At 36.5% G+C, this 26,793-nt stretch overlaps 1 protein-coding gene across 2 annotated transcripts; it reads right to left on the reverse strand.

The window, feature by feature from the left end:
• Nucleotides 1–5,605: 5,605 nt before the first annotated feature.
• LOC134648826 (NADPH--cytochrome P450 reductase) lies at nt 5,606–25,747 on the reverse strand. Of its 2 annotated transcripts, XM_063503397.1 has the most exons (12): nt 25,375–25,747; nt 23,003–23,189; nt 22,651–22,800; nt 17,796–17,920; nt 17,526–17,720; nt 17,093–17,220; nt 16,040–16,281; nt 15,212–15,409; nt 12,148–12,308; nt 8,757–8,931; nt 6,942–7,099; nt 5,606–5,820 (listed from the first exon to the last, which is right to left on the reverse strand). In XM_063503397.1, exons 1-12 carry the CDS (start codon nt 25,563–25,565, stop codon nt 5,676–5,678), a joined length of 2,055 nt encoding a protein of 684 aa, XP_063359467.1. In that variant the 5' UTR covers nt 25,566–25,747; the 3' UTR covers nt 5,606–5,675. The 2 variants fall into 2 exon arrangements, with proteins under 2 accessions (XP_063359467.1, XP_063359468.1); XM_063503398.1 differs by lacking the exons at nt 22,651–22,800; nt 23,003–23,189; nt 25,375–25,747 and adding an exon at nt 18,578–18,685.
• Between the last annotated feature and the right edge of the window lie 1,046 nt (nt 25,748–26,793).

Raw genomic sequence — 26,793 nt, forward strand, 5'->3', positions numbered from 1 at the left:
AATGTCGAACACGAAACCAACGAAACTGTCAGACCAAGATAACTGCAGCTATTTTGATAGTCTGTGCTATCAAAGTCGCTGCAGAGTTATCTTGGTCTGCCTCATGAACATTCTCATAACAGTCATAACATAACACGTCCACGAGCAACCGGAAAGATTTTAACAGTGTATTCTCGATCATAATTAAAGACTAAATGTCCTATAAACTTTTCTGTAATTCGCATAGTTTTAGGGTTAATACCAAAAATAAATAGGTAAACAAGTTTTCACCACACCAGCTCGGAAAGGCTTACTTTGCACTTCAAAAACGAATAGCAAAGTTGCATTTTATTCACATGTGAGGCAAAGTAATCAAATGCAAATTTTGAGTTGTTTTCTTATATTTGCTGGTAGAATTGACTTTTAAATGATGATTTTGCCTAATAGCCATTACGCGTCAGCGTATCACGTCATCGACCTACATAAACTTGAAGTTAATTGACATTTGCTCCAGCCTGACGCTTTGATAGACGCAAGCATCTAATTAACTCTTAGAACGGTTTCGCACTACGTCCGATCCGAATCCGTGAAAATATGGTCCGAAGTAGCCGTAGAACTATTTCTATGGTAATTTACGCACTCCGTCATCCGATTTCGGAAAGAAATCAGACAGATCTAGTGCGACCATAGAAATAGTTCTACGGCTACTTCGGACCATATTTTCACGGATTCGGATCGGACTAGGGTTTGCTCCCGGGAAATACCGGTACCGAAAGTACCGGGAATTCCCGGGATTTAGAGCCAAGCAAAGAACCGGGATTTCAAAATAAAAATCCCGGGAGTACCGGGATTTTCGGGACTAAAATTTGCGGTACAATTTAATATTTGACTGCTTCCTGTTACTTAGCATGAAATATCATGTTTTATAAAGAAAGTAAATATATTTTGTCAATCTAAGGCTGATGGTAATACTTTTACGGCTGATCGCTACATTAAAATAAATTAAAAAAAAGTCAATGGGTTTGACAATGCTGACAATATAAAATTGCGTAATTTGATACTTTAAGGGCATAAATGTTTGTACGATAAATAATTTTATACGAACAATTAGTTATTTCATATTTGTATACTAACTAGAAGCAAAAATAGAGACAATTTTGTAATTAATAAAATACTACTTTTAATTCAAATTCAAACACGGTATAAGAAACTCACATATGATAATGATATTTTAAAAATTTTAAATGAATTAATAATTCTGGCTGAATAATTTCTTGATTTGTCGTATTGATAGTTATTATGTGTTCGAAGGTCCACAGCCCATTTTGAACGCATGCGAAAATTATCAATTTTTTTATCCTTTTTCACAAAACGTCTTACATATTTAAAAAAAAAGATATTACTGAGCCACAATTCAGTTTTTGCCAATCAAATCAACAAAGATAGTAAAAATATCATGTAGTTTAGGAAAAAAAACAAATTATATTAATGATTGTGTGACTTAAAGACACATATTATGGTACAAAAGAAGTGTGTACATTCACTGTGCTACTTTTTTATTGTTTTAAGAAAGATTCGTGGTCGTTTTACGCTTTTTTTTACTGAAAATTGATGTGAAAACTGATTTTTGAAGGCAGTCCCGAAAGTACCGAAAATACCGGGAAATCCCGGTTCCATTTTTGCCTGGTACCGAAAATCCCGGTTCTTTGAAACATTACCGGTTCTGCAATCCCTAGATCGGACGTAGTGCGTAACCGCTGTTAGTCTCCACCATGCCGCAAAAATCGACGTAAAATCCGCGTTCAATATCAGGCAGCACTGACTGTCGTTTTACAATATTTTTCTGTCTTAAATCAAGAATTTGGGACCCTTTTGGAAAGTATTTTTTTATTTATTATGGGTAAGGGTAATCAAATACTACTGTTAGACTGTTACTGTCTGTCCTTCGGGGCCCCTGTGTGCCTTTAGGTATAGTAAAGACGGTACCTACTACATCTCTACCGTGGCCGCACTCGATACATGATTGAACGACATCGGCTCGATAGAAAATAATTTCAAATATTGGTCTTAAAATCACCATTAAACGGTTGTAATGTCTTTATTTCTTGACTTATGTGTCTGAAATTAAAATCAATTTGTCAAAACATTTACTTATACCTAAACCGCTAACGATCAGTAATATTACACAAATAATCCACATTTATTTTTATTTCAATAGTTTTCTTATTTCCCTTGAGCGCTGGTGGCCTAGCGTTGAGTAAGAGCGTGCGACTTTCAATCCAAAGGTAGCAGGTACAAACACTACAAACCCCGGCTCGTACCAATGAGTTTTTCGGAACTTATGTACGAAATATCATTTGATATTTACCATTGAGGAAGCCGGACTAGTCCGATAAAGCCTAGTTTACCCTCTGGATTGGAAGGTCAGTCTGATGGCAGTCGCTTTCGTAAAAACTAGTGCCGACGCCAATTCTTGGAATTAGTTGTCAAGTGGACCATGCTCCCATGAGCCGTGGCCAAAATGCTGGGATAACACGAGGAAGATGATTGAGTTTTCTTATTATTCCCTTGCCCAGGCCCAGTAACATGCGACAGTGCTATCTCATTTACTACGATACAATTAGACAGTGTGCGCGTTTTAGGTATTGACAGCCTCTTAAGACTGCGTCGACCGTTCAGTGGCCCCATCATTAGTGGAATTGTGTTTAATAATAAACCGATTAATTTCTGTATGCATAAATCAGTATATGTATTAATATTGTAGTCCTACTTGTTCCACAACATTAATTTGGTTTTTGTCACATAGTTTAGTTTCATAGAACGAAGTACCATTGCGTATGTTTCGGCCCGGCCGAAAGGTTCGGCCGTTTTTCTTAAAATATAATAAATATTAACATAGGTATAAATATATTCTTTGCATTACTAAATCAAATAGTTTTTCTTAAAAAGGGCTACGGTACGGTTTTCATCGATTTTTGACAAGTTTTGAATCGTATCTCCTACTTTTGCACTACAGATAGATTTTTATAAGACAAACGGCTATCGGGTTCTTCAATCTTTATCTCCATTATTGTCTACCGGATTTTGAAAGAAATTGATACTATTTCATGATTTTTTTAAACATTGTCTAAAAGAACACATTTTTCGTATCTAGATTGCTGTGAAGGATATTACTTATAGGAAATCTACATATGTTATTTGGGTTATTTACGACACGTCAAAGACGAACCCAAATAATATTCGTAAAACGTGTCTAGGGTTTTAATTTTAAACGAATTAACACAAAAGTTATGGCCAGAAAACCAGTTTTTTGGCCTTAAATTGTTCAACTTTGATGCCAAATATCTCGAAGACAATGAACTTTGAAGTAAATATGGAATACTACATTGCTTAAAGCCGTTGCTGTTAATATGATAAGCTACAAAAAACATAAGAAAACTAAGTGATTCAGATCGAAGGTCATTGGCGTGACGGAGCCCCTTAAGTAACATCAATTTCAAGGACATTGGGTATTGACAGCCCCTTAATATGAGTTTAAAAGCGGTTTTATGACATTTTTTCAACAATTTCAACAAGTCTTCAAAAGTTTCGGTTTCGGCCGAAACTAGAGCCAGAGCCGAACATTCGGTTTCGGCAAAAATACATGTTTCGGTCGGACACTAATGCTTAAGTTAGTAGGGTAAGTATTGAAGCGGGGAAACATACACCTGATATGAGCATAAACATAAACCATGTAATGATAATGATAACACAATGTAATATAAAACTGTTTTAATTATAATGTCTCATAAATACAAAAATACATAATCTTTTATATACTTAAATCTATTCCCAGTCCACTTACATAAAAACATGACAACAATTTATTCGTTTTAGGTACTTGTACAAATACAATAATAACAAACATTACAAACTTGTTCAACAATATATTGACTATGTTTTCATACGCAGACAAATTAAATACTATTCCATTTGAGGTCATTACTTAGTATTACTTTGCCTATAGGAAAAAACTGAAATAAAATTTAACAAAAACAAATGATTTAAATCATATGACATGGAAATATTCAATAAAGTATAATTACAAAATTACTGTGTCCATTTCCACAGCCGATCATTCCTATCAGAACTGTTAGTAAATAACTTCAAATGGATAAGTAATTAACACAACCATATAAATATTTGTTCTGAAATATACATAACGAATAAGGTAATTAAACTTCGGTATATGAATAAATAAATCTACGTTCAATCACTTAGTAATCGAAGGTCAACAGAACAATGTATTTAAAATAACCTAAGGTTAGTGTTATAACCCACTTGTTGTCGCACTATCACGCAATACCGCGTCGCTATACATATACAAAGTCTCACACTATACGAATGCTGGATACTTACATAATATACTTGACAACTTAGGTAACTGTAGGGTAAAAATCAAACATCAAAATTACTTTCCACACTCCTATACCTATAGGGATATAAAACAGTATAGGTAGTACGAGGAAGGCACCTATTTCTCTATTAGCTAAAACAAAAGTAGGTCATTTAAAACAATCTTACATTTATTTAATTCTTCAGTTGCCTGTTAACGAATGAAAAAAATACCTGTAAGTAAGTATGTCGCTAATCCAGAGCCGTGCTCGTAGGCATTCTAGCTATTTGCAGGAATTTATTGTTCTGTGATAGGCAGACATCGTAAATTTAATAGAATTTTCGGTTCAGCCAGAATGCCCAGAATCTGTCTGATATGTTTCGATAATCTTTGATTCTACCAATTTTTTTAACTCAACCTCGCTGCAATGAGAACTAACAAAATTTAAATTTACGATGTCTGGTGATAAGTCATTGACGTCATTGTATAATGAGGAATGTTCTACGTTTCTTTAACAAACACGTGTGCGTGAGGGGCGGCGAGTTTCGTCGAATATGTAAATTACCTGTTTCGCGGCAGTAAAAATCATCACTTTAAATGTACGTACTAAAACATCATTAAATTCGATGACAGCTTGCCTAGGTCATGTAAACATACATTTTGTGCGAACTTAATCATAGGCTAGTTTCATGTAAACAAGCTAAATTAGGAACAGCAGTAATGAGAAAAGAAATCAGTGAAGTAAACGGGTAAATAATATTACAAACACTCAAGTTTCCGCTTTTGTCATTCTAATGACTTGCGTTTTGCAAGTCAAGGTGGGGTAATTTTATAGGTAATTTATGTTTTCCTTAACAACGGCATAAGGTTCTGTATATCGTCAGGTGACAAGCAAAAGTCACTAATTACTATAAAATATTTAAACAAAAATCAACCTTATTTTCGTACTAATATGGTTCACTATGGCTATGAACTTGTGGAGGTACTTAGTGTCTTTTGCTTGTCACCTGACAACATCCGTAAAATCAATGAGCAACAGACTTGAACCAGGTTCGTAATGCACGAGACTATAATAATATAACGAATGGAACTTCTGCAAATTATCTAGTTGTTTTGAAGTCTCACCATGATGCTGCGGACTCGGCACGGTTCCATTTTTATCGACTATCACTATACCCGTCACTTTCGCACTTACATACTTGTTAGAACGTAACATAATAAACGATAAAAATGCGACCGTGCTACTAGGGCTGATTTAACTGAAACTAGCCTATACTCGATAATAGTTGAATTAATTTACCTAGCGTGTTATGTGAAGGTTTTAACTCCATACGTCCGCTGAATACTTTTTCATGGATTCCAGTTTCTTGAGGAATTGCACGGCTTCGGGCTCGGTCTTACCGCCATGCTCCTGGATCGCCTTGAGGATGATGTTGCGCACGTCCACCGCCATGTTTTTTGCGTCACTGTCAACCACAAACGGACATTAGTCGCGCAACTATTAACCTTCAATCTATACAAAACCGGATATCTCGTTCATCAACAAATAGATTACTGAAGGGAGCTACCACTAGGCTGTTCAATATGCGGTTAATTTTAATTATATGTGAAATCTAATACCTTTAAACGAGCAATTCTTGTTTATTTATTTATATATATATATCGATCGGGGATCTCGGAAACGGCTCTAACGATTTCGATGAAATTTACTATATGGGGGTTTTCGGGGGTGAGAAATCGATCTAGCTAGGTCTTATCTCTGGGAAAACGCGCATTTTCGAGTTTATATATGTTTCCCGAGCGAAGCTCGGTCACCCAGATATTATTATTTAAATTGGTACAACACATTGGTAAAGTAAGATTTTATAAGATGGTAGGAAGTTCGAATAGTATAAAAATTTAAGCAATATTCGGACTAAAAATATAATTTTCTAATATTACAATTCTTAAAATAAAAACCAAAAATATTATTTTACATAGGGAATAATATTAACTGTCTACTGTGTGTCGCGTAGATTGTAGATATGTGTAAGAGAGGATGCATTTTCACGAGACAGAGTAATTTAATGCTCCAAAAACATTAAAATATACAATATCATAACATAAATGTCCACAATTCGAACTTACTACGGCGAAATCTAAGCGTTATAATTTTAAGACATTCTTGTGCCCGATAACGACAGGCAGAAACGGAATCAAACATACGTGTTACGGGTCAATTAGATAACATAGTTATGATAGTTTTGGTCTGTATAGTCTGGATCGAAAGAAAGTGTAAAATAAACCAATTTACTTTTATTACTCCGTAATCTCGTACTTTTTAAAAACATTCATTAATTACCTACCAAACCTTCCAATTAGATAAGTACTTTTAGAAACAATATCTGTTGATTATTTATATTCCAATGTAGATAGACTTTGTGAAAATATTACGTCAAATGAAAAATATGTTAAGTTTCTTACATTTTATAAACTTTATACAAATCCAGACTATACCAAAACATTTGTTGGTCATTTGTCTCAGACATTTGTTTCACTAAAGTCAAACAGAACGAAGAATAAAACCTAGATCAGCATATGAGCTTACCCGCAGATGTAGAAGTGTCCGTTCCGCTTGCCGATGACGTCCCAGATCTGTTCCAGGTTTTTCTCGAGCAGGTGCGTGACGTACACCTTCTGCGGCTGGTCGCGGGAGAACGCTAGGTTCAGTGACACGTCACCGTTCTTGGCCCACTGTTCGAGCTCCTGCAATATTCAATGTGATAATGTGTAAACAAGCGCAAGCGTTTTTTGTAATGTGTGTACAAGCGTTGGTGGCCTAGCGGTAAGAGCGTGGGACTTTCAATCCGGAGGTCGCGGGTTCAAACCCCGGCTCGTACCAATGACTTTTTCGGAACTTATGTACCTACGAAATATCATTTGATATTTACTAGTCGCTTTTCGGTGAAGGAAAACATCGTGAGGAAACCGTACTAATCCCAATAAGGCAGTGGTTCCTAACCTTTGCAGTCCGGTCACCCCTATGACTAACTAGGAAACCTGATTTTACCCCTCCTCCCAATGGTAATAAAAAATAAAACGTGTACGTATTATTATTAGGTTAGCTTATTACCCCCGTAAAATACCAGTTTTACCCCCAGGTTAGAAACCACTGCAATAAGGTCTAGTTTTCCCTCTGGGTTGGAAGGTCAGATGACAGTCGCTTTCGTAAAAACTAGTGCCTTCTTCAATTCTTGGGATTCGTTGCCAAGCGGACTCCAGGATCCCAAGAGCCGTGGCAAAATGCCGGGATAATGCGAGGAAGAAGAATGTGCAAAGAAGCTTTGGACAGAGAAGCATGGTTATTGGTGTCGGAGGCCAAGATCCACTTCGGATCGTGGCGCCACAGGAAAAAGTAAGTAATGTGTTAACAGCCGGACTACTCTCAATGAGTTTTCAATTCGACTCCTTTTTTCGAAGTGTCAAAACGATTAACCAATAGAATTTATATAAAATTAATTAATTAAAATTAATAAAATCTGCACTAGTCACGTCACGGTGAAGTCATCTACTTATTTTAGTTCTATCCGATTTATTAAAAATTAATTGTGTTAAAAAATAACTGTGTTAACTTAAAATAACCATGTAAAATATTACTATAAAACATGTAATTCCATTGTTCTTTATTTTTTATCTTATTTAACCTGGCCGCGTAGCCAACGTGCCAATCGCTAACGTTCCGTAGCGATCGAAACGCAACTCTGTCACTATCACACTAATATGGAAGAGTGATAGAGAGACACAAAGCGATTCGATGGCGAAGCGCAAGCGATTGTCACCTTGGCCGATGATTTAAAATTTTAAACGATCAAATCTCTAAATAATATACGATACGGCCTTACTTCCAACTTCCTCACCTACTTCCTCTTCAATCTCTTTGCCGTTAACTTTTCTATCTCCCCTCAAGATTTTTATACTACGTCGGTGACAAACAAGCATACGACCCGCCTGATAGTAAGCAGTCACCGTAGCCTATGGACACCTGCAACTCCAGAGGTGTTACATGCGCGTTGCGACCCTAACACTCCGCACCCTCGTTGAGCTCTGGCAACCTTACTCACCGGCAGAAACACAACACTATGAGTAGGGTCACAGAATAAATAATAGACTAGGTACAGAAGACTCACTCTCTAACAAAACGCGTCTGTTACGATCAGGACAGATATGGCCGCTAGGTGGCGACAGCGCCACGCGCGGCTTATGGCTAGCCACCAAAATTGGTGTGGAATGGATGTATTTTTAGATACCTGTAGCAAAGCGACGAAATCGCGGAGTGAGACACGCCTGGTAGGGTCTAGTGTTATTTGGCGGCGGGTTTCTAAGGTTGAGGTGACTGAAGGTTATTACGGAAACAAGTGCTTACCTCTTGGTAGATGTAGTCCTGGTCGCGATGCCTGCAGCCGAAGTAGAGTATGTTGTCGCCGACCTCCATGCCGCTCTCGCGCGCATGCGCCCGCTCTTGCAAGAAGCCACGGAAAGGCGCGAGACCCGTGCCCGGGCCCACCATCAGAATTGGAGTCTGAGTTTGCAGTGGAAGCCTAAAAAGACAAAGCTCGTTATAGTCTTGTTCAGATGCGACATGCAGGTTCTGCCAGGAGTCAGAGGAGACTGCTATGCACATTCTCTGTTCCTGTGGACCACTAATGTCAAAAAGAAGTACCTACTTAGGGCGACATGTATTGCAACCCTATGAGGTACAGAACGTTACGGCCCAAAGCATCTGTAATTTTCTGGATGCAACGGGCATTAGTAATGAACTTTAAAGGGCCGTCACCATAGATCAATACGTGGTCGACGTGACACTCAAAGGCCCGATACCACCCTAATAATAATAATACTCTTGTTCACATTCATATTTAAAATCTTGGTAGTTTCTCGCAATTTTTTACGTTTACAGAAATAAGTAATAGACGTCTACGAATTTGTTAATTACGACACGTATAATGTTTTTAAAATCGGACGCTACATTATTCCCTAGCTCGTTTGGCTAGTTGGATTAACCCCTCCATATCACTTCAAAAATTTAAATATCTTCAATTTATATACCTACGTTAACCCATTCCGAGACCATTAGTGCACAAAGTACAGCGGGCGCAAATTAGTTAATTACATACCTTGATAGGCACACAATGAGAAGTCAAATTTAGAAACTTGTCGCGTAGTGATACCTATGATATGTTAGGACATTGAACTTAAAACGTTTGTAGTTTGTAGTTGCTGGTAATTCTACATAAATGAAAAAAACCACTAGGTAACAGTTGCTATATACATATATTACGTATACTTTTTAGGGTTCCGTAGCCAAATGGCAAAAAACGGAACCCTTATAGATTCGTCATGTCTGTCTGTCTGTCCGTCTGTCCGTCCGTATGTCACAGTCACTTTTCTCCGAAACTATAAGAACTATACTGTTGAAACTTGGTAAGTAGATGTATTCTGTGAACCGCATTAAGATTTTCACACAAAAATAGAAAAAAAAACAATACATTTTTGGGGTTCCCCATACTTAGAACTGAAACTCAAAATTTTTTTTTCATCAAACCCATACGTGTGGGGTATCTATGGATAGGTCTTCAAAAATGATATTGAGGTTTCTAATATCATTTTTTTCTATACTGAATAGTTTGCGCGAGAGACACTTCCAAAGTTGTAAAATGTGTGTGTCCCCCCCCCCCTGTAACTTCTAAAATAACAGAATGATAAAACTAAAAAAAATATATGATGTACATTACCATGTAAACTTCCACCGAAAATTGGTTTGAACGAGATCTAGTAAGTAGTTTTGTTTTAATACGTCATAAATCGCCTAAATACGGAACCCTTCATGGGCGAGTCCGACTCGCACTTGGCCGCTTTTTAAAGTCAAATGTAGGTTGCACCGTAATCGCGGTTCAGTTTAAAACTTCTTTTTCTAACAGACTAACTATTAAGAACCACAAAGATTCGTCAATTTATTGCCTCATACATTTAACGGAGCAAGTCTCGTACCACAATGGAATAAATTAAATCCCAAGTTCCAAATAAATTATGTACAGCCACTACACGGGATTGTTACGCCATTTAGGGTCCTAGCTAAATTGGTTGTTCCCTATGGAGTGTCCAATTTAGCTAGAACCCTAAATGGCGTAACAATCACGGAGCGTGACTGTACTCTTTTTACACTAAATCTACATATATGTCATCATTCGGGTTTGGGTTTTAAAATCTTGTTTATGAGCCATGCACGCTTCAAATGAATAACCAGCTATTTATGTTAAAATCTTAAAGCAACACGGAAGGGAGGCGGTATTCGCACTATTTCCCCTCTGCCGAGGTACAAGATCAACTGATCTAGCGCGGGTAATAAAACTAGTTGCACTTGGATTTTAAACTAGACCGAATCCAGTCGCGCGACTCGCGCGAGTTAACACTGCTACACAAAAATGCCTATTTGCTCGGTTTTTTGTTGTAAAAACAGGTAGAATACATCAAATTTACAAAAAGATGGTGTTACATTTAACATGTAATAATGTTTTTACATATCATACGCTTAATTACATTTAAACACAATTATTATATTTTAGTTTCATGTAATTGTTGGATTTATCGATTTTTCTCGCCCAGTACAAATTGCGGATCGGTCGAGCGACAAATCCGACTTCTCATCTCTTGACGAAAATGTGTTAGTGTGCGTGTTGTGACACTTGTGACTCGTCCGTACACAAAAACAGATCGAGGTGTGCAAGATTTGTCTGTGTTGGGTGTCATTTTCTATGTATTTGTGTCGTCATTACAGATTGGATTTTGTACGTAAGTGTGTGAGAAGTGCGACTTTGTGCACGTTCCCCCCGCGAAAAATGGCAGAATGATTTGTATGTTAAGATATCGCTTGGGCCTATCCCTTCCGACGTGTCGGAACCCCGTGTTGATCGAAGGTTAAAATGGTCTGATTTGGTATGCAGATGTACCATGATTGGTATTAAAACAAAATGACTATAGGAACCCGGTGAACTCACGTGCATTTCTCATTAAATAAAACAGTCTTTTACTGAAAATGCAGAACATATAACGTCGATTATAGGTATTCATGTACGTGGTAATGTTTTTACGACTAAATGTTCATGATTTCTTTTAATATTCTCTGATAAGATAAGTAACGCGGATGGAGCGGCCACGATCGTGCGAAGGTCAATACTATACTCAAGACTATATATTTTATAACCAAAAATAAACACTAATATGTTGCGCATAAGTTTCTATAGAAACCTCATCTTCCTTTTAGCTGATCTCAACTCAACTTGATACAGCTAACACGCAGCGCGTGCTTTGCATTGCGTTTTTTACTGCCGCTTAAACAGTAGGTACCTACCGTGTAGTGTACTAAGCACACCGCTGGCTGATCCTTTAATAAAAATTTGGTAACTAAAGTCAATGTCACCTCATCATTCATCAAACAATGAGAATGAGAAACAGCTCCTTTCATTTAAAGTTTAAATGAACGAACGAAATGTATTATATTGTTTAAATTTTAAACAACATAATATATTATTATTCCGTTTTTTATTCTACTTTTATGACGGCGGTAAAGTACTAAGGCAAAATTATACCTATAGTTGTCTAAAATAGATTTTTGATATCGGAAAACGTGATAACGAAACAAAGATAATCCCATCCCCATTTCTCTACTTCTTGCCATAATCGATAAAAAAAAAAACAATTACCATTTTACTTGATAAAAAATATTTAATATTTGAAATGTTTTTGATTGAATTTACCTGAACTGCGACTTTCTGATGAAGACCGGTACGCGCGGGTACTCGCCATCCTTCGGCTTGTGTTCGGCGAGCCACGTGGTGGCCACGCCCTTGTTGAGCCGGCCCGTCGGCGTCTTGTACTTCACCACCACGGCGGTGATGTGCACCGTCTCCGGGTGTAGCTATAAAACAACAAATTCGTCAAATACTACGACTATAAGGACCAGTTGCTACCCTTTGAACCAGGGATGTTGCGGATGCAGATTTTCTGACATCCGCGGATGCGGATGCGGATATTTAAAGGCTCACATCCGCGGATGCGGATGCGGATGTCAAGATTAGGTACATGAAAACGTCAAATATTAAATTTTTAGTATTTTTACAAGACGACGTATTTGAGCAAGAATATAGGTGCGTTATATTTAATAAACAGTAACTTGGCCGACTTTTCTGGATCTAGACGATTTCGTTATAGGTAATGACGAAATTACCTAGCACTTACGCCGCCGCTAAGACGTTCCTGTACCGACTTGTTCAACATCCGCATCAGCATAAGCTCCGCATCGATTTTATGCGGATGCGGATGTTGAAAATAATGCGGAAGTTCCGCGGTTGCGGATGCGGATGTTCGCAACATCCCTGCTTTGAACGCCGCGCCTTACGTGCGCGTCGCGACATCGTGAACCTTGGCAGAATGCACGAAGGTTATTCATATATTGAGCTGTAACCGAGCGCGTCCGTTGACGTCTTAGGTGGTCAAAGGGTTAACCACAACTGACGATCTGATCCACGCCAGTCAGCAGCGAACTAGGAAATTTATCTTATAGACAAACATTGCGAACGTTTCAACGGTGACGGACAGTTTGGTGCGTCCAACCCTAACATAGGATAGACATTCGTTATCTTCCTAGCCTTGGCATTTTTGTCATGATTCATAGGCAGCATTGCCGCAGCGTCAGTTTTTATGAAAGCGAATGCCACCTGACCTTTGAACCCTGAGTTTAAATAGAACACGTTGGGATTAATCCGGTTTCCACACGATGTTTACCTTCACCGAAAAACGACTGATACCTAATCGAATATGTATCGTACGGTTCTGAAAAACTCAAGGTTCGAAGCGTTCTCCACAGAATATATAAATACCATCCTACTAACCTAATAATTATATAATAATTACACAGAATACTGCCCAAAAACAATTTATGTCTTTCGGCTAGACTTGTGGAGTTTGCTAACATATTCAACTAATCGCACCACTGTGCTTGGAGTAGTGAATAATAATAGACAATAATAATTACCCTCTAATACCTACTCTAATAAGTATTGTTCGAAGTGATTATTATATTAAATACTCGTGGCACGGATCTTCTCGACTGATAACATGGCATTGAAATGCAATTGTGTTCAAATCTTCGAGACAAGATAAAAAGTTGATTGTCTGCACCGACATTACTAATGTCGTAGATAATTAAATAATGTATTTTTCACCTCAGCAGCTCGAACAAGGGTACTTTATTACTTAAAAACAGTGATCAAAATCGCATTTTGCTCACTGAGTGAGACAAAATGAGCAAAATGCGATTTTGCTCACTGTTTTTAAGTAGCAAAGTACCCTTGTTCGAGCTGCTGAGGTGAAAACTTAATTGTTGGTATATCTTAAGATAACATGAGTGAATAGAGGTAAGTGATGAAGAAGGAATACATTTTTCGGATTCTCTAATATGTTCTCACTGCTGAGGTAAAAAGTTCTCACGCTCAAGATTCTAAATTAGTATAGAATCTTTCGCTTGCACGGGACTCAAAATAAGCACTCGAAGAAATATCAAACTTTGATCACTTGTTGTACAAATAACTATTGTTTTGAGTAATAGTTTCCTTAGTAACTATTATTGACCGAAGCGTAGCGAAGGTCTACGTTTTGACTCGGGCATTTTGCTTTTGTATGTCCGGATGTTCTCCTCTACAGGTCACAATTCTCAACCGATTCTTGTGAAATTTTGTGACCAGATTCTATGAGTAAATAATTTTTTTTTGTCGATCCCGTTTTTGGAAATTTTCAAAAATGGAGGAGTTGTGATACCTCGCGCTTAAACAAATAGTCGTATCGATATCATAAGAGTATTTTCTTTTTGAGACATATTTACATAGTAAATGGAAAAAAAATGCAGAAAAATTGTATTGCTGGTTTAGGCGGTATTTAGATATTTAGTTTGTACTCGAGAATGGGTAGCCGAATTTTGTCAGCTTAGCTAAGAACTATCATGGCGCATTTTGTAAATAATCGCTTTTTTTTGTTTGCACACAGAAAGTCTGGGTTCGATCCCCAGTAAGACATAACTTTTTGTATTTTTTTTTCCCTTAAACTTCGTATTTTTTTTAATAAATTAAAATCTTTGTATTGTTGATTGATCAAACCGCTGTGTGGCGCTGTTATCGTGCACGGTTCCAATAAGCTATGCTCGCGAGGTCTACAGCTCACAGAGCCACTAGTTCATTCAATCACACTGTGTAATATAGTAGTAGTGAAGGTGATGTACGATAGGGGAGCGATCGATAAGAGTAATACGGTGTTATGGGACACTATTCTCTTGCAGAACCCATGACAGAATAGATTGTATGTCTAATAGACAACATGAATGACTTTTCAAAATGTATTGGTATTAAACTAAGACATCCGGTTATCACTTAAGAAACTGTAGGTATAGTATAGATCATAATAATAAAACAATCTACTTTGGACAAGTAGATAGATATCGAAAATATACACCTCTATGAATTTTGCCCGGTCACTGCTATTTAAAAAGCAAAATTGTCATAAAAAATATAGGTACTCCAGGTATATGCGTATTTAATCACATACCTAATATACCTATTAACTTTCTTTAACTGGAAGAAGGAAAAGGTTAACTGGAAGAAATCCCTTAAAGGGATAAGTTCGCCTTTGTACTGCCTATCCTGTGCCATAAATTTGTGTTTTGTGTTTGTACAATAAAGAGTTTATACATACATACATACCTATTAACTTTCAATTTCTTATAATAAAGTTACAATTAGCTAAAAGTAGTAAAACGGTGAAAAAATATACCTTAGGACTAGAAGAGATGGAGTAGTATCGAGGCTGGAGTCGTGGCAGTAACTCGCATAGGTGATCTACCGGGGGTTTACACGACTTTATGTCCTCTAAGATGTGCACGATGTTCCTGCAAGAATCCACCACAAATGACTGGTACAAGTCCTTGCCCTCCTGAGAGTTGGTTGCCATTAACAACAGCTTCTTCTTGTCCTGTAATTAGAAAATTATAATGCAATAAACATGCCTGTTTTTCTTACAACTGTTAATTTTTTCGCATTTTCTAAGCGATTTTAACGAACCCAAACCACAGAATAAGTGATAGTATTATCATACAGAACGGCCACGCACCGCCCCGCCCCGACTCGCATTACCTTGCCCCGCGACTGGCCGCGACATGAATCTGGCCGACTTCTGGCGTCCTCTGAGTAAAGCGACTTACCCACACATACACAATGACGCGTGTACAGACGTGCCACGCACACATATAAACGCAAATGATTTTTGATGTATGGCGTGTCCGCCCTGTGCCCAAACAGTGGTTGTGTTGTTTTAGGAAAGAGTGTCTATGACCAATTGACCACCATCCGTCCCCAGCGTCAGACCAGACAGTCAATAAAAATAGTAGCATGGTCATCGAACTTAAACACAATTTCAGCGCAATGAAAAGTAAAGCGCACGCCGGTAGCGATAAAGCTTAATGATTTCTTTAGAGATAAACACGTGTAAAGAAAGATGGAAGCAGCAGATAAGTAACACAGCATAGACAAAGGACCGTTTTGGATTCTCTTAAAATGTAAATCAGTTTATTTTAAGAAAAACCGTTATGCAAGATATATTTACCTCTTCATCAGAGCAATATTCAGCCAGTTCTCTCAGAATGTGAGTCCTAGGCAGAGCTGTAATCTCAATGTAATGAGACAGAGCGGTCCTGTACGAGGTGGGGCACGGGAAGGGATGCTTCTTGCTGCTTTCTTGGTCAGTGTTGATGAGAGAGAATATCTCGTCAAGGTTGGCACTAGTCAATTTTCCTAATTGGTCAACTAAAGTTGTATCGTTGATGGGATATACAGCCACATGGTCACCTACAAAAAGGAAGAGCATACTCTTAACTACCGCCGCATGTTTCTCCTTAATTACCTAACATTGGAAATAACAAACACTATTTACTACAAATTTCAAAAAAGCAATTATTAGAAAAATCTATTGGAAACAATAATTTTTGTAAAGTAAAAAGTTATAAAATTTCCCAACGAATGTTGATACAAGGCTACCAGGCGGTCAGGTCATGCTAGACCACCAGAAGTATAATTAAGGGGCCCACTGATTAACAGTCCGCCGGACGGTATCGGCTTGTCAGTTAGAACAAAAAGTTGACAGTTCCGAACAACTGACGGGCCGTTATCGTCCGGCGGACTGTTAATAAGTGGGCCCCTTAATTATATTTCTGGTGGTCTAGCAATAGCTAATTTTCGTTTACTATTCATGAAAAATCGATTTGCAAATAGTATTATTATTTTTTGCTATTTGTAAATAACAAAAAATAAAAATTAGTTGGCAATGTACCTACACAGCCGTTTTTTAATGTTGGGTGTTTATTGTGTTTACTTTTAGCTAGTTTTTCTTTAATGTTCACTTGGTAAAGTCAATAATTTCAACCAAAGCAATTAAAATTTGGTCAGAAACAGACCTATAACTTACTATAAAGATAAATATTGTGTATCTCAATGTAAGATGTAAATAAGTTCTAAGACGAAACATGTAAGTATGGAGTTGTACAATAGCATTTATTTAAACTTTAATATAAAAAAAAATTAGATTGTACAATGCTTCTCTGTTGTAATTGACATGTAAATAAGTTTAATAATCCAATAAGTACAAGCAATGTGGGTATACCTGCTTCATATCGCATTTTGGAGTCGGAGATGTCCAGCTCGACATGTAGACATGACCTGTCACCACCCTTGTGCAACTCCCGGTTCACCTTGATTTGAGCCAAAAATGGGTTCTTAGCATCATAAGGACTGAAAAATTATTCAGATGTTAACTCCATCTACACTATAAAGAAGTCTTTACCGTTACAAATACATTTACAAAAGTTTGTAAATGTATTTGTAACAGTCTAAACTCCACCACATAAATAAAGCTAAGTAAAGTATCCATGATAAAGCACCTGATACAAAATGTTTGTATACATATTATTTTTGTAATGCCCATAAATAACTTAAATACAAGCCTGGTTCGTTATGGGTATATATTTATTTCTACTAAATTGCTTTTTTATAGTTGTATAAAAAAAACAGTATGTTTGCATGTTTTAGATACTTACGGCCTCTGCACTTGAAGGGAATGTAACCGAGCAATTTCACCAGTGAAGACACTATTGGGAGTGAGGTCCTCGGGCGCATGTGTCACCAGGCGGAACTGGCGAACCAGCTCCTCCTCGCCTGTGCTCTCAATGTTGAACATTTCACACACCGATGGCCAGAACTTGTCTTTCCAAGTGATAAAATCATCTTCAATACTACAAGTAAAACAATTATGTTAATAATTGATATAAAGAAAAATACAAATAAATTATAAAACTGGCATTACTTACTTAGCATCATCATCTCCCAAACCCACTTCATAGATTCTAGTGCCACCCAATTCTTCCAACCTATTGTCTAAATAAATAGCTACTGCATTGTAATGCTCATAAGTCTTGTTGCCGAGACCAAACACCTAAAAAACATACAAAACACATTAAAAATGTAAATATACAAAAGCCAATATTTAAATGTGACTAAAGTTGAAACTATATTTTTTATTGCAAGTAAGCTACAACATCAAACAATTAATTCAAAATTAAAATAAAGGAATTGATTGATTGATGTAAGCAGCATACAAATAAAATTTAAATTTTAACTTTGGGTCCAAAGATAAATAAATAAAAGAATAAAAAATAATTTAAAGTAATTTAGATGATAATTTATTGGTTTATGTAAAATAGATAGTCAGACACAAATGGAGTTGGCAAAATTAGATGGGTTCCTATAGTTGACAGTTGAATGATAAAATAGGACCACTATATTAACACTGAATGAATGAACATACAATAAATGGGAAGGCTGACCTAATTAAACTGTTACAGGTTCAGTACAGTTCTTTTTTGACAAAGTAATTTTTTTATTTATATTAATACATTTTGACAAAGACAGACGTAAGTTAATACAATACAAATTACATTATATATTACTTTGATTTGTACAAACTAAATTACTCCAACACGTAATATTGACCTTAGATACATTTTCTAATGTTAACTGGAAGCCCTTATACATTGACGTAATGATGACCTTGTTACACGTTTCTGAAATATAATTACGGAAAATATCATACCATATATCGCAATTTAAGCCATGGAGATAAACTGCGCCTTTTACATATTATTTTTCTAAAAAATAAGGGTAAAGTCCGCACCAAAACACTCATAATTTAAATATATTAAACTATAGTTATTTTATAGACAACACTTCATAGAATGAAAAGAATAAAAATACTCTATGTTATTAAAAGTCTTAAAGCTTCACTAAAACCAAATTTAATTCATAGTAAACTAATATTTTAGTTTTAAATGATAATGTGATTGAAGAATTTCAACATTGAACATCGTATCCGCCAGACAGCTCTGAGGGCCTACCGCGAACCACGTTCGACGTGTTGCCTCTCTGTCGCACTTGTGAATTCGTACGTAAGTGTGACAGGGAGGCAACACGTCGAACGTGGTTCGCGGTAGGCCCTCTGACAGCTATTGTCAGACTCGACTCAGAGACGTCAGCCGTTCGTTATGTCACGTCCGTGTACGTTCGTAAACTAGATTGATATGAATGAGATCGGAGCAAAGGCTCGGACCAAGGGACTCTCTATATGGTTAAAGAAAATAAACATAGCTGCTTGTGCATGCGTGATATCTAATCTAATAGTACCTTTAAATAAAGAATAAAAATACCCTTTATTATAATATTGTAAATATAGCTGGTCAACCAAATCATGACAGTAAAAAAAGGCGCGACATTCAAATTTTCTATGGGATGATATCCCTTCGCGCCTACATTTTTCAAATTTGCCGCTTTTTACTACTGTCAAGATCAGGTTGACCAAGTATAAATAGTTTTCAAACTTCAACATTTATTCAGCAAATAGGCCACAAGGCAGAAGGTAGCATCCTATAGAAGTGGTCTACGCGTGCCTCCGTGAGGGACAAAACATACGCAATGCGACGCTATGATTGGTCGAATTTATTTGTTATGGTGGGCAACAAATCAATTCGACCAATCATGCATACTAATTTACGGAGGGGAATAAAAAAAAAAAGTGAGACTGTGACTGTGCTACTCCTACTGAAAGATACATAAGACTATCCCGGTCTGTCAGTTATCCCCACCACTCATGCCCAATCCAGTTTAATACTAGATCAATGTACGCCCACGATGGCTGCTCGTATCAAGTGGACTGATCTCGCTCCGCTTGCAATTCTGCCAATTTTTCAAATCAAACGTAACCCACCTTATTATATCAGATAACCATTCCTTTAATATGCATACCTCTCAGCTAAACCGCCTAAAGACATATTTTTTCTGCCAACCAATTTTTAAATCTTGCCGACTAAATTATAGATGGTCAAGCAAATCTTGTCAGTAGAAAAAGGCGCGAAATTCAAATTTTCTACGGGACGATATCCCTTCACACCTACATTTTTTTTACTGTCAAGATCTGCTTGACCAACTATATAATTTTGCAGCTCAACTATAGCTGGTCAAGCAGATCTTGTCAGTAGAAAAAGGCGGCAAATTTGAAAAATGTAGGCGCGAAGGGATATTGTCCCATAGAAAATTTGAATTTCGCGACTATTTTTATTGACAAGATTTGCTTGACAAGCTATATTTATTAAGCTGATAAATTATAACAGAAGCTGACCGATATTGGTTTATAATGTTGACCAGTGTTGACCGTTTGTGAATTATTTGCTGAACATTAGTTGTAGCTCGATTTTTAGGGTTCCGTAGCCAAATGGCAAAAAACGGAACCCTTATAGATTCGTCATGTCTGTCTGTCTGTCCGTCCGTATGTCACAGCCACTTTTCTCCGAAACTATAAGAACTATACTGTTGAAACTTGGTAAGTAGATGTATTCTGTGAACCGCATTAAGATTTTCACACAAAAATAGAAAAAAAACAATAAATTTTTGGGGTTCCGCATACTTCGAACTGAAACTCAAAATTTTTTTTTTCATCAAACCCATACGTGTGGGGTATCTATGGATAGGTCTTCAAAAATGATATTGAGGTTTCTAATATCATTTTTTTCTAAACTGAATTGTTTGCGCGAGAGACACTTCCAAAGTTGTAAAATGTGTGTCCCGCCCCCTGTAACTTCTAAAATAAGAGAATGATAAAACTAAAAAAAAATATATGATGTACATTACCATGTAAACTTCCACCGAAAATTGGTTTGAACGAGATCTAGTAAGTAGTTTTTTTTTATACGTCATAAATCGCCTAAATACGGAACCCTTCATGGGCGAGTCCGACTCGCACTTGGCCGCTTTTATTTATTGCGAGCAAAAAACTTGTATGCTGTCCAAATGATTTAATGGCTATTTTTTGTTTTTTTTTTTGCAGATCAGTTTTAAAAACGGCTGGTCTTATAATTACTTATGGATTATGGTGGGTAACAAATAAATTCGACCAATCATAGTGTCGCATTGCGTATTGTTTTGTCTCTCACGGACGCAAGCGTATAGCACATAGGGTTACCAGAACGAAAGGCGATATTATCGGGAATTCATAACCATTTTTCGGGATTTTGCGCTTGCCACATGTATTTTATGTTACTTTTTACCGATTTTACAATTTTTTCGCCTTTTTCACTAGGTATTTAACGTGAAGCTGTTTTTCCGGACAATTTTCACTTTGTCGGGAATCGGGAACACATGCTAAAAATCGGGATAAACCCGCCAAATCCCGACCATCTGACAACCCTAATAGCACATCTATAGGATCCTAACATCTATGAACCGGAGATCTGATTCATCTGATTGTTATCTGTGGTCTGTTTCGTTTATCGTTTCGATAGTTTTCAATTTAAATGAATCGAAACTATCGAAAGTTTAAGTTCTTTATCCCTCATTTTAAGTGTATATGTCTTGTTTAAATAAGTAATGTATGTATGTATGTTATGTTTAATTTTTTCGTTGCAAATCTGATTGCTGTTATATCAACAGGTAAGAGAATATTCGTGTAACTATTAAATTTATAAGATCTAACGTTTAACATGGTAAGCTCACTGGTAGAGCTATTAGATATTCCATATTTGCAATATTAATGTAAATTGTGTAAATACCTATATTATCTACGTACATCAAGCTAGGTAATTGATTTAGAAAACAGGTTCCTTATGTACTTAAATAGTACTAAGTAATACGCCGTTAAGTTCGTAAATAGAAAATGCATAATTATAAGTAACACAACGGAAGAACAGCGCTGGCTTGCCAGTTACATGCTGAGTTGTGACCTTTTTATGGCATTTGCTCTATAGGTTATATATACATTGTATATTTGTCAACAAGTTTTTGTCATCTGTGTTTGTCATAAATAAATGTAATTTCTTTTCTTTCTTTCTTTCTAATTATTATGTATGCATACCATACCGTAACTTTTAAAAACGCGGTGCCTGTAAGTTTAAACATAGTTTTTATCTTATTTCAGCACATGTTGTAGACATGTGTGTATTTTTATTGTACATAGTGAAAGAAACACGAGACGAGGCAGTTACAGAGTTAATTAAATACAACAAAGGCAAGCTTATCCCTGTATGGTATCTCTTCCAGCTTCCAGTTGACATTTAAGGAAATCTGTTACAAGTCTGAAGTGTGGTTGGTGTCTGAGAAGTCTGTTGACTGAATGAAACTAGTTTCCTCAAAAATTATAATATAGATCACTTAGGCTACCTCGCACAACGTATCAGCATTGCGATACAGCGTGGAAATGTCGCCAGCATCCTTGGTACAATGCCTCAAGGGCCTATTTTAGATTTAAGCTAGTTTTTAATTTCTTTTACTAATGCAAATGTTAACTATATTTCTAAATGTCCGACCCCTGCTGTAATCTCATTAAAGTTTATTATATATTTATATAGATCACTTAATTTATCAAAGAAGATACCTACATTGATTATGGTGAAGTGCTTAATTTTTCAACTCTATATTTAAATCCAACCTACCTAATTTTCAATGGGTTATCAAGTTTGTACTTTTATTTATTCTTATTATTTTTAAATTCAGTACCCAACCATTACATTCTATCATCATTCAGTAATCAGAGATGGGTGAGAAACTATACTTTACGTTTTTTTAATTATTGTTTGAATACAATAGTTTCATAAAAAGTATTATTTTGTGTCAAGAACTCACAGCATAATTTAATCCAGTTAGGTCAGGGTCTCCATTTTTCAGCCACTCATAAAACTCCATAGCATTGTCTGTTGGGTCTCCTTCACCGTAGGTTGCCATACAAAACACAGCCATTGAATTAGGTATATCCTTGAGTTTAGTTAACTCTTCCTAAAAAAAAGAGGCTTCTCTAATCAGATATCCTTATTATGTAGTTTTAAGATTTAAAAAAAAGGAACTCCATTTGGAACTTGATGATTGCCTACCTAAACTATTGAATGTAGTGAAAGTTCTCTGGACTATGAATCCTTTGTCTTTATTATATGCTATTTCTATAATTAAATGTTTATCAGTAGGTGCGTTAACAACTTACCATATCACATTCTTCGGGGTCAGCGACCATTCCCTTCATCTTATATCGGATGCCCTCCTTAGCCAGGCGACCTGCGAACTCCTCACCGGTGCCTGTTTGAGATCCATAAAATACTACTAAGCTTCTTCCTGATGATTGTAGTTTCTTTATGAAAGAATTTTCCGTAATTTGAATTGTACCAGCTGGCCTGTAAAATCATTTGATGATTTAGTTGTACCTACTTACTTGCTGTTAGTCATATTGTGCTGTTTTGTATCTATTTAAATATTATTGATATCCAAATAGACACCCAATAGAGTAGGTATACCTATATAATGTTTTTCTTGACAAGTTATGAGTTTCATGTCCATTGCATATCACACTTGACCGAAAGTGCATATTTATAAAATGTTATTTAAAATACGCACTTACTCATGTCAACGACCTACATGGATAAGTTGATTGACCCCAGTACTGATCGAAATGCGTACCTACCTATAAAAATTTACTGCTACCGAAACAACCCAGGCAAAATGTGTGCTTGGCCACTCTTGAACGTAGGTATTAAAACAAAAAAAAACAAGTACTTGTCGGCTTACTCATAGTTTAGGGTCCGTATCGGTAAAATTATCTATTAAACTCTGTTTCTTTATTTTTCTGGATGTCTGGTTTGAAAGTTCGGATGGAGGGAAAGGGCATGATGGATAACGAGTTACCCAGGCAAGATCATTACTGAGTCTGGAAATTAAGCTTCATATAAAAATGATGTCCTAAGTATATCTTTCATATGTAAGCAGAAAATGGTAATGTCACAAAACCCCACCTTGACGCTTAAATAGAGATCGTAGTTTTACGTGGGAGTGCGTGTTAAAAGATCATGCTATTAGCTATCTGTATACATAAAGTTATACCTACATTTCTCACAGGTATAAGCATGTGAGTACCGCGTGGCGGGCAATCAAGTAAATAAATAGGTACCTAGTTACGTTGCCCGAATCGACCGTCATTTCAAGTCTTTTGTAGTCACAATACCTTGATAAATACTTAATGTTTACTTGATAGCTAGTATCCACTTTAGTTTGTTCTCAATGTTCCCATTGATGTCCTCCAATCTCAAATGCCACGACGCATCATTTATTGAAGCAAACAAGCAAAGACAGGTAAAGAATTAGGACTGGCGTATTATAGTCGCGTTCGTTCCCGCGTAGTTATGGTGGCAGATGCCGCATCTTGCGCTTTAAACGCGTATTAAACTAACCAGCCCTGAATGCAAGAAATAGGATTATTTAACATACCTAGTTTATGATCTATGAGATGTTGATGTTAGATGCCTAGATGTAAAGATCTGATGTCAAATATAAAAAGATAGACCCGTTCATATATAATTCCGAGCGAACATGTGTGCACCAACGAACTTCGTAGTGCCCGTAGGCTTGTCTTTACGAAGTTAATATGTTATAATGTTAATAAAATTAAGATCATAGCACCTTCCACAACAGAATTTTATACCACTTTAGTTAATGCTATTACCAATTAGAAGGCAAGATTAATTATATTTGATATTTAATTTGCTACTTGCGAAATATCATTTTTGTGTAGATAGATATGTATATTGTTTAGACATTAAGGATTGCAATAAGTCCAAATTTGTGCAGCAATGTAGCTTTATATTCAAATTTCGTCAAGTGGACGAAAACTAGACCTGGACGAAAATTAACACACCTCGGTATCGTGGTCGTGTATGGTACTTAGCTATATATAAGATATATTTCGGTATATTAATTGTATATATTTATACTAGCGACCCGCCCGGCTTCGCACGGGTTAACAAATTATACATAAACCTTCCTCTTGAATCCCTTATCTATTTAAAAAAACCGCATCAAAATCTGTTGCGTAGTTTTAAAGATCATACAGACAGACAGACAGACAGCAGGAAGCGACTTTGTTTTATACTATGTAGTGATTATTTCGCTCCGTCTGTGAGGGGCTTTAAACCGCACCGATATATCTGATGGAGATTGTTCGCCTAGGGTAGGTACGCATCGATAAATCTAGATCTTAGATACAATATTGCAGCCTGCAGGGATACTTACGTCTTATTGACTCTCAGTACAGAACTAGTTAAGCATGTTAATTATGTATATGATAAAATGGATACCCACTTCAACTTTATCTTATCACGTCTCTTGATTTAGGACATTTAATTGCAAAATAAATCGTCCCGTAACTACATGTAAGTAATTACCAAATAACTTATTGAAATATTAAATTCGAACTTATTGCAATGTATTTGAAACGTCAAAAATAATTATTAAGTATAGGCATACCTATCTTCGCCATATACCTATACAGGAAAAAACATTAAGAAAACAACGCAACAAGTTACTTACTGTATGGAATATTTGCTAAGAAGTATTTCATCTTTCTTGTTGTCCTTTCTAGAGGTCCACAACCACCAGGCTGCACCTCCCAATAAGAAAACTAACATTATGATATCAAATGTGCTAAATAGTGATCCGCCAACGACTGCTGCAGTCGCCGCGGCTGCATCCTTTAAAACGTCCTGCGAATTTTCCGACATTTTGTAGGTTATGTGAGTTCGCACAAAGTTAGGTTTATGTCGCCGGAATCACTCAGACGCGAGGACACACGGTCACTGTTTAGCGGTTAGTTTTAGAGTACTTTATTACGCGAGGACTTATTGTTAGTCCTGTCGACGCGACCCTTCGCCACCACTTCCAAAAGTACACTGACAGAGATGTTGAAATCTACGTCCTATGACTTAGTAAGAGCGAGCGAGAACGCCAGTCAATTGGTTATATCTACTTCGCTCTACGGACGAACGGACGGGCTTGACACGACAGCAAAATGACGTAACACTACCGGATGGAATCGGCAGGGTCTACCTCTCAACAAGTCGTCTACGTGGGGCGAAGCGATCGAGGCATTCTGACATATCTGAATATTCTGAATATACAATTGAAAGTGTATACGTGAGTGAGCACAGTCCGCCTGCAAACGTATCGCTCCACGTGCCGCGATCGTTGAACGGCGCCGTGGCCGGCGAGCAACGTCGATGGGCGATATTGAAATGATACAAGATCGCGATCGCCTCATTGCGAATTGTGACGGTATTTACTTTACTTACCAATAATATTGGTCCAATATGATACAATATACAATTATTTATACATAATGTGCGTACTTATAATAGTTATAATTATAGGTAACTAAAATAAACACATACGTGCTGAAACTGCTGAATTGATATAAGATAAAACTAATAATATTTTTTATTATACTTAGGTATCTATACATATAATATATTATATACTCACAAGAGCAGAGGTATCTTTGTTTGTATGAATCCATTTTTATTAAGTAGTGTACGCTTGAGTTTATAAACAGACTTAGACGACTTTGAAAGAAACTCATAAACAAATTAAGCAAGTCAGACTGTTATTGTTATTAGGGTCTGACCGGAATCCTACCGTTTTACCAAATTTCAAGCGTAGAATCCCCTTGGTTTAACTAAAAAAAAAATATATCGTTTTTATTTTTTTGTAGCCAAATTAGTTGTTCGATTTCTTTGAAATTTGGATGTTACATGCACCTAATAGAAATTCATTTAAAAAAAATCAAGGTTCTAACTTGTTCATAAAGGCTTAATTTTTTTTAATACTTGGAAAATAGCGACAACCTCAATTTTTAGTTATATAATGCAGAATATTTTATTGCATAAAATATATTTTTTGTAAAAAAATCCATTTGGAGCAACAAGGTAAAAATGTCTTACTAATGCATACAGG

Source organism: Cydia amplana, chromosome 6 (assembly GCF_948474715.1).
Source record: "Cydia amplana chromosome 6, ilCydAmpl1.1, whole genome shotgun sequence".
Lineage (NCBI taxonomy): Eukaryota > Metazoa > Arthropoda > Insecta > Lepidoptera > Tortricidae > Cydia > Cydia amplana.

What these genes read in the sequence shown, in the direction of transcription:
- LOC134648826 (XM_063503397.1), bottom strand. Translation starts at nt 25,565, where the DNA reads ATGTCGGAAAATTCGCAGGACGTTTTAAAGGATGCAGCCGCGGCGACT. An exon ending in TTGGGAGATGATGATGCTAA is followed by an intron (nt 17,721 to 17,795) that starts GTAAGTAATGCC and finishes TTTTACTTGTAG; the next exon opens with TATTGAAGATGATTTTATCA. An exon ending in CCATCTCTTCTAGTCCTAAG is followed by an intron (nt 12,309 to 15,211) that starts GTATATTTTTTC and finishes GTTGTTTTATAG; the next exon opens with CTACACCCGGAGACGGTGCA.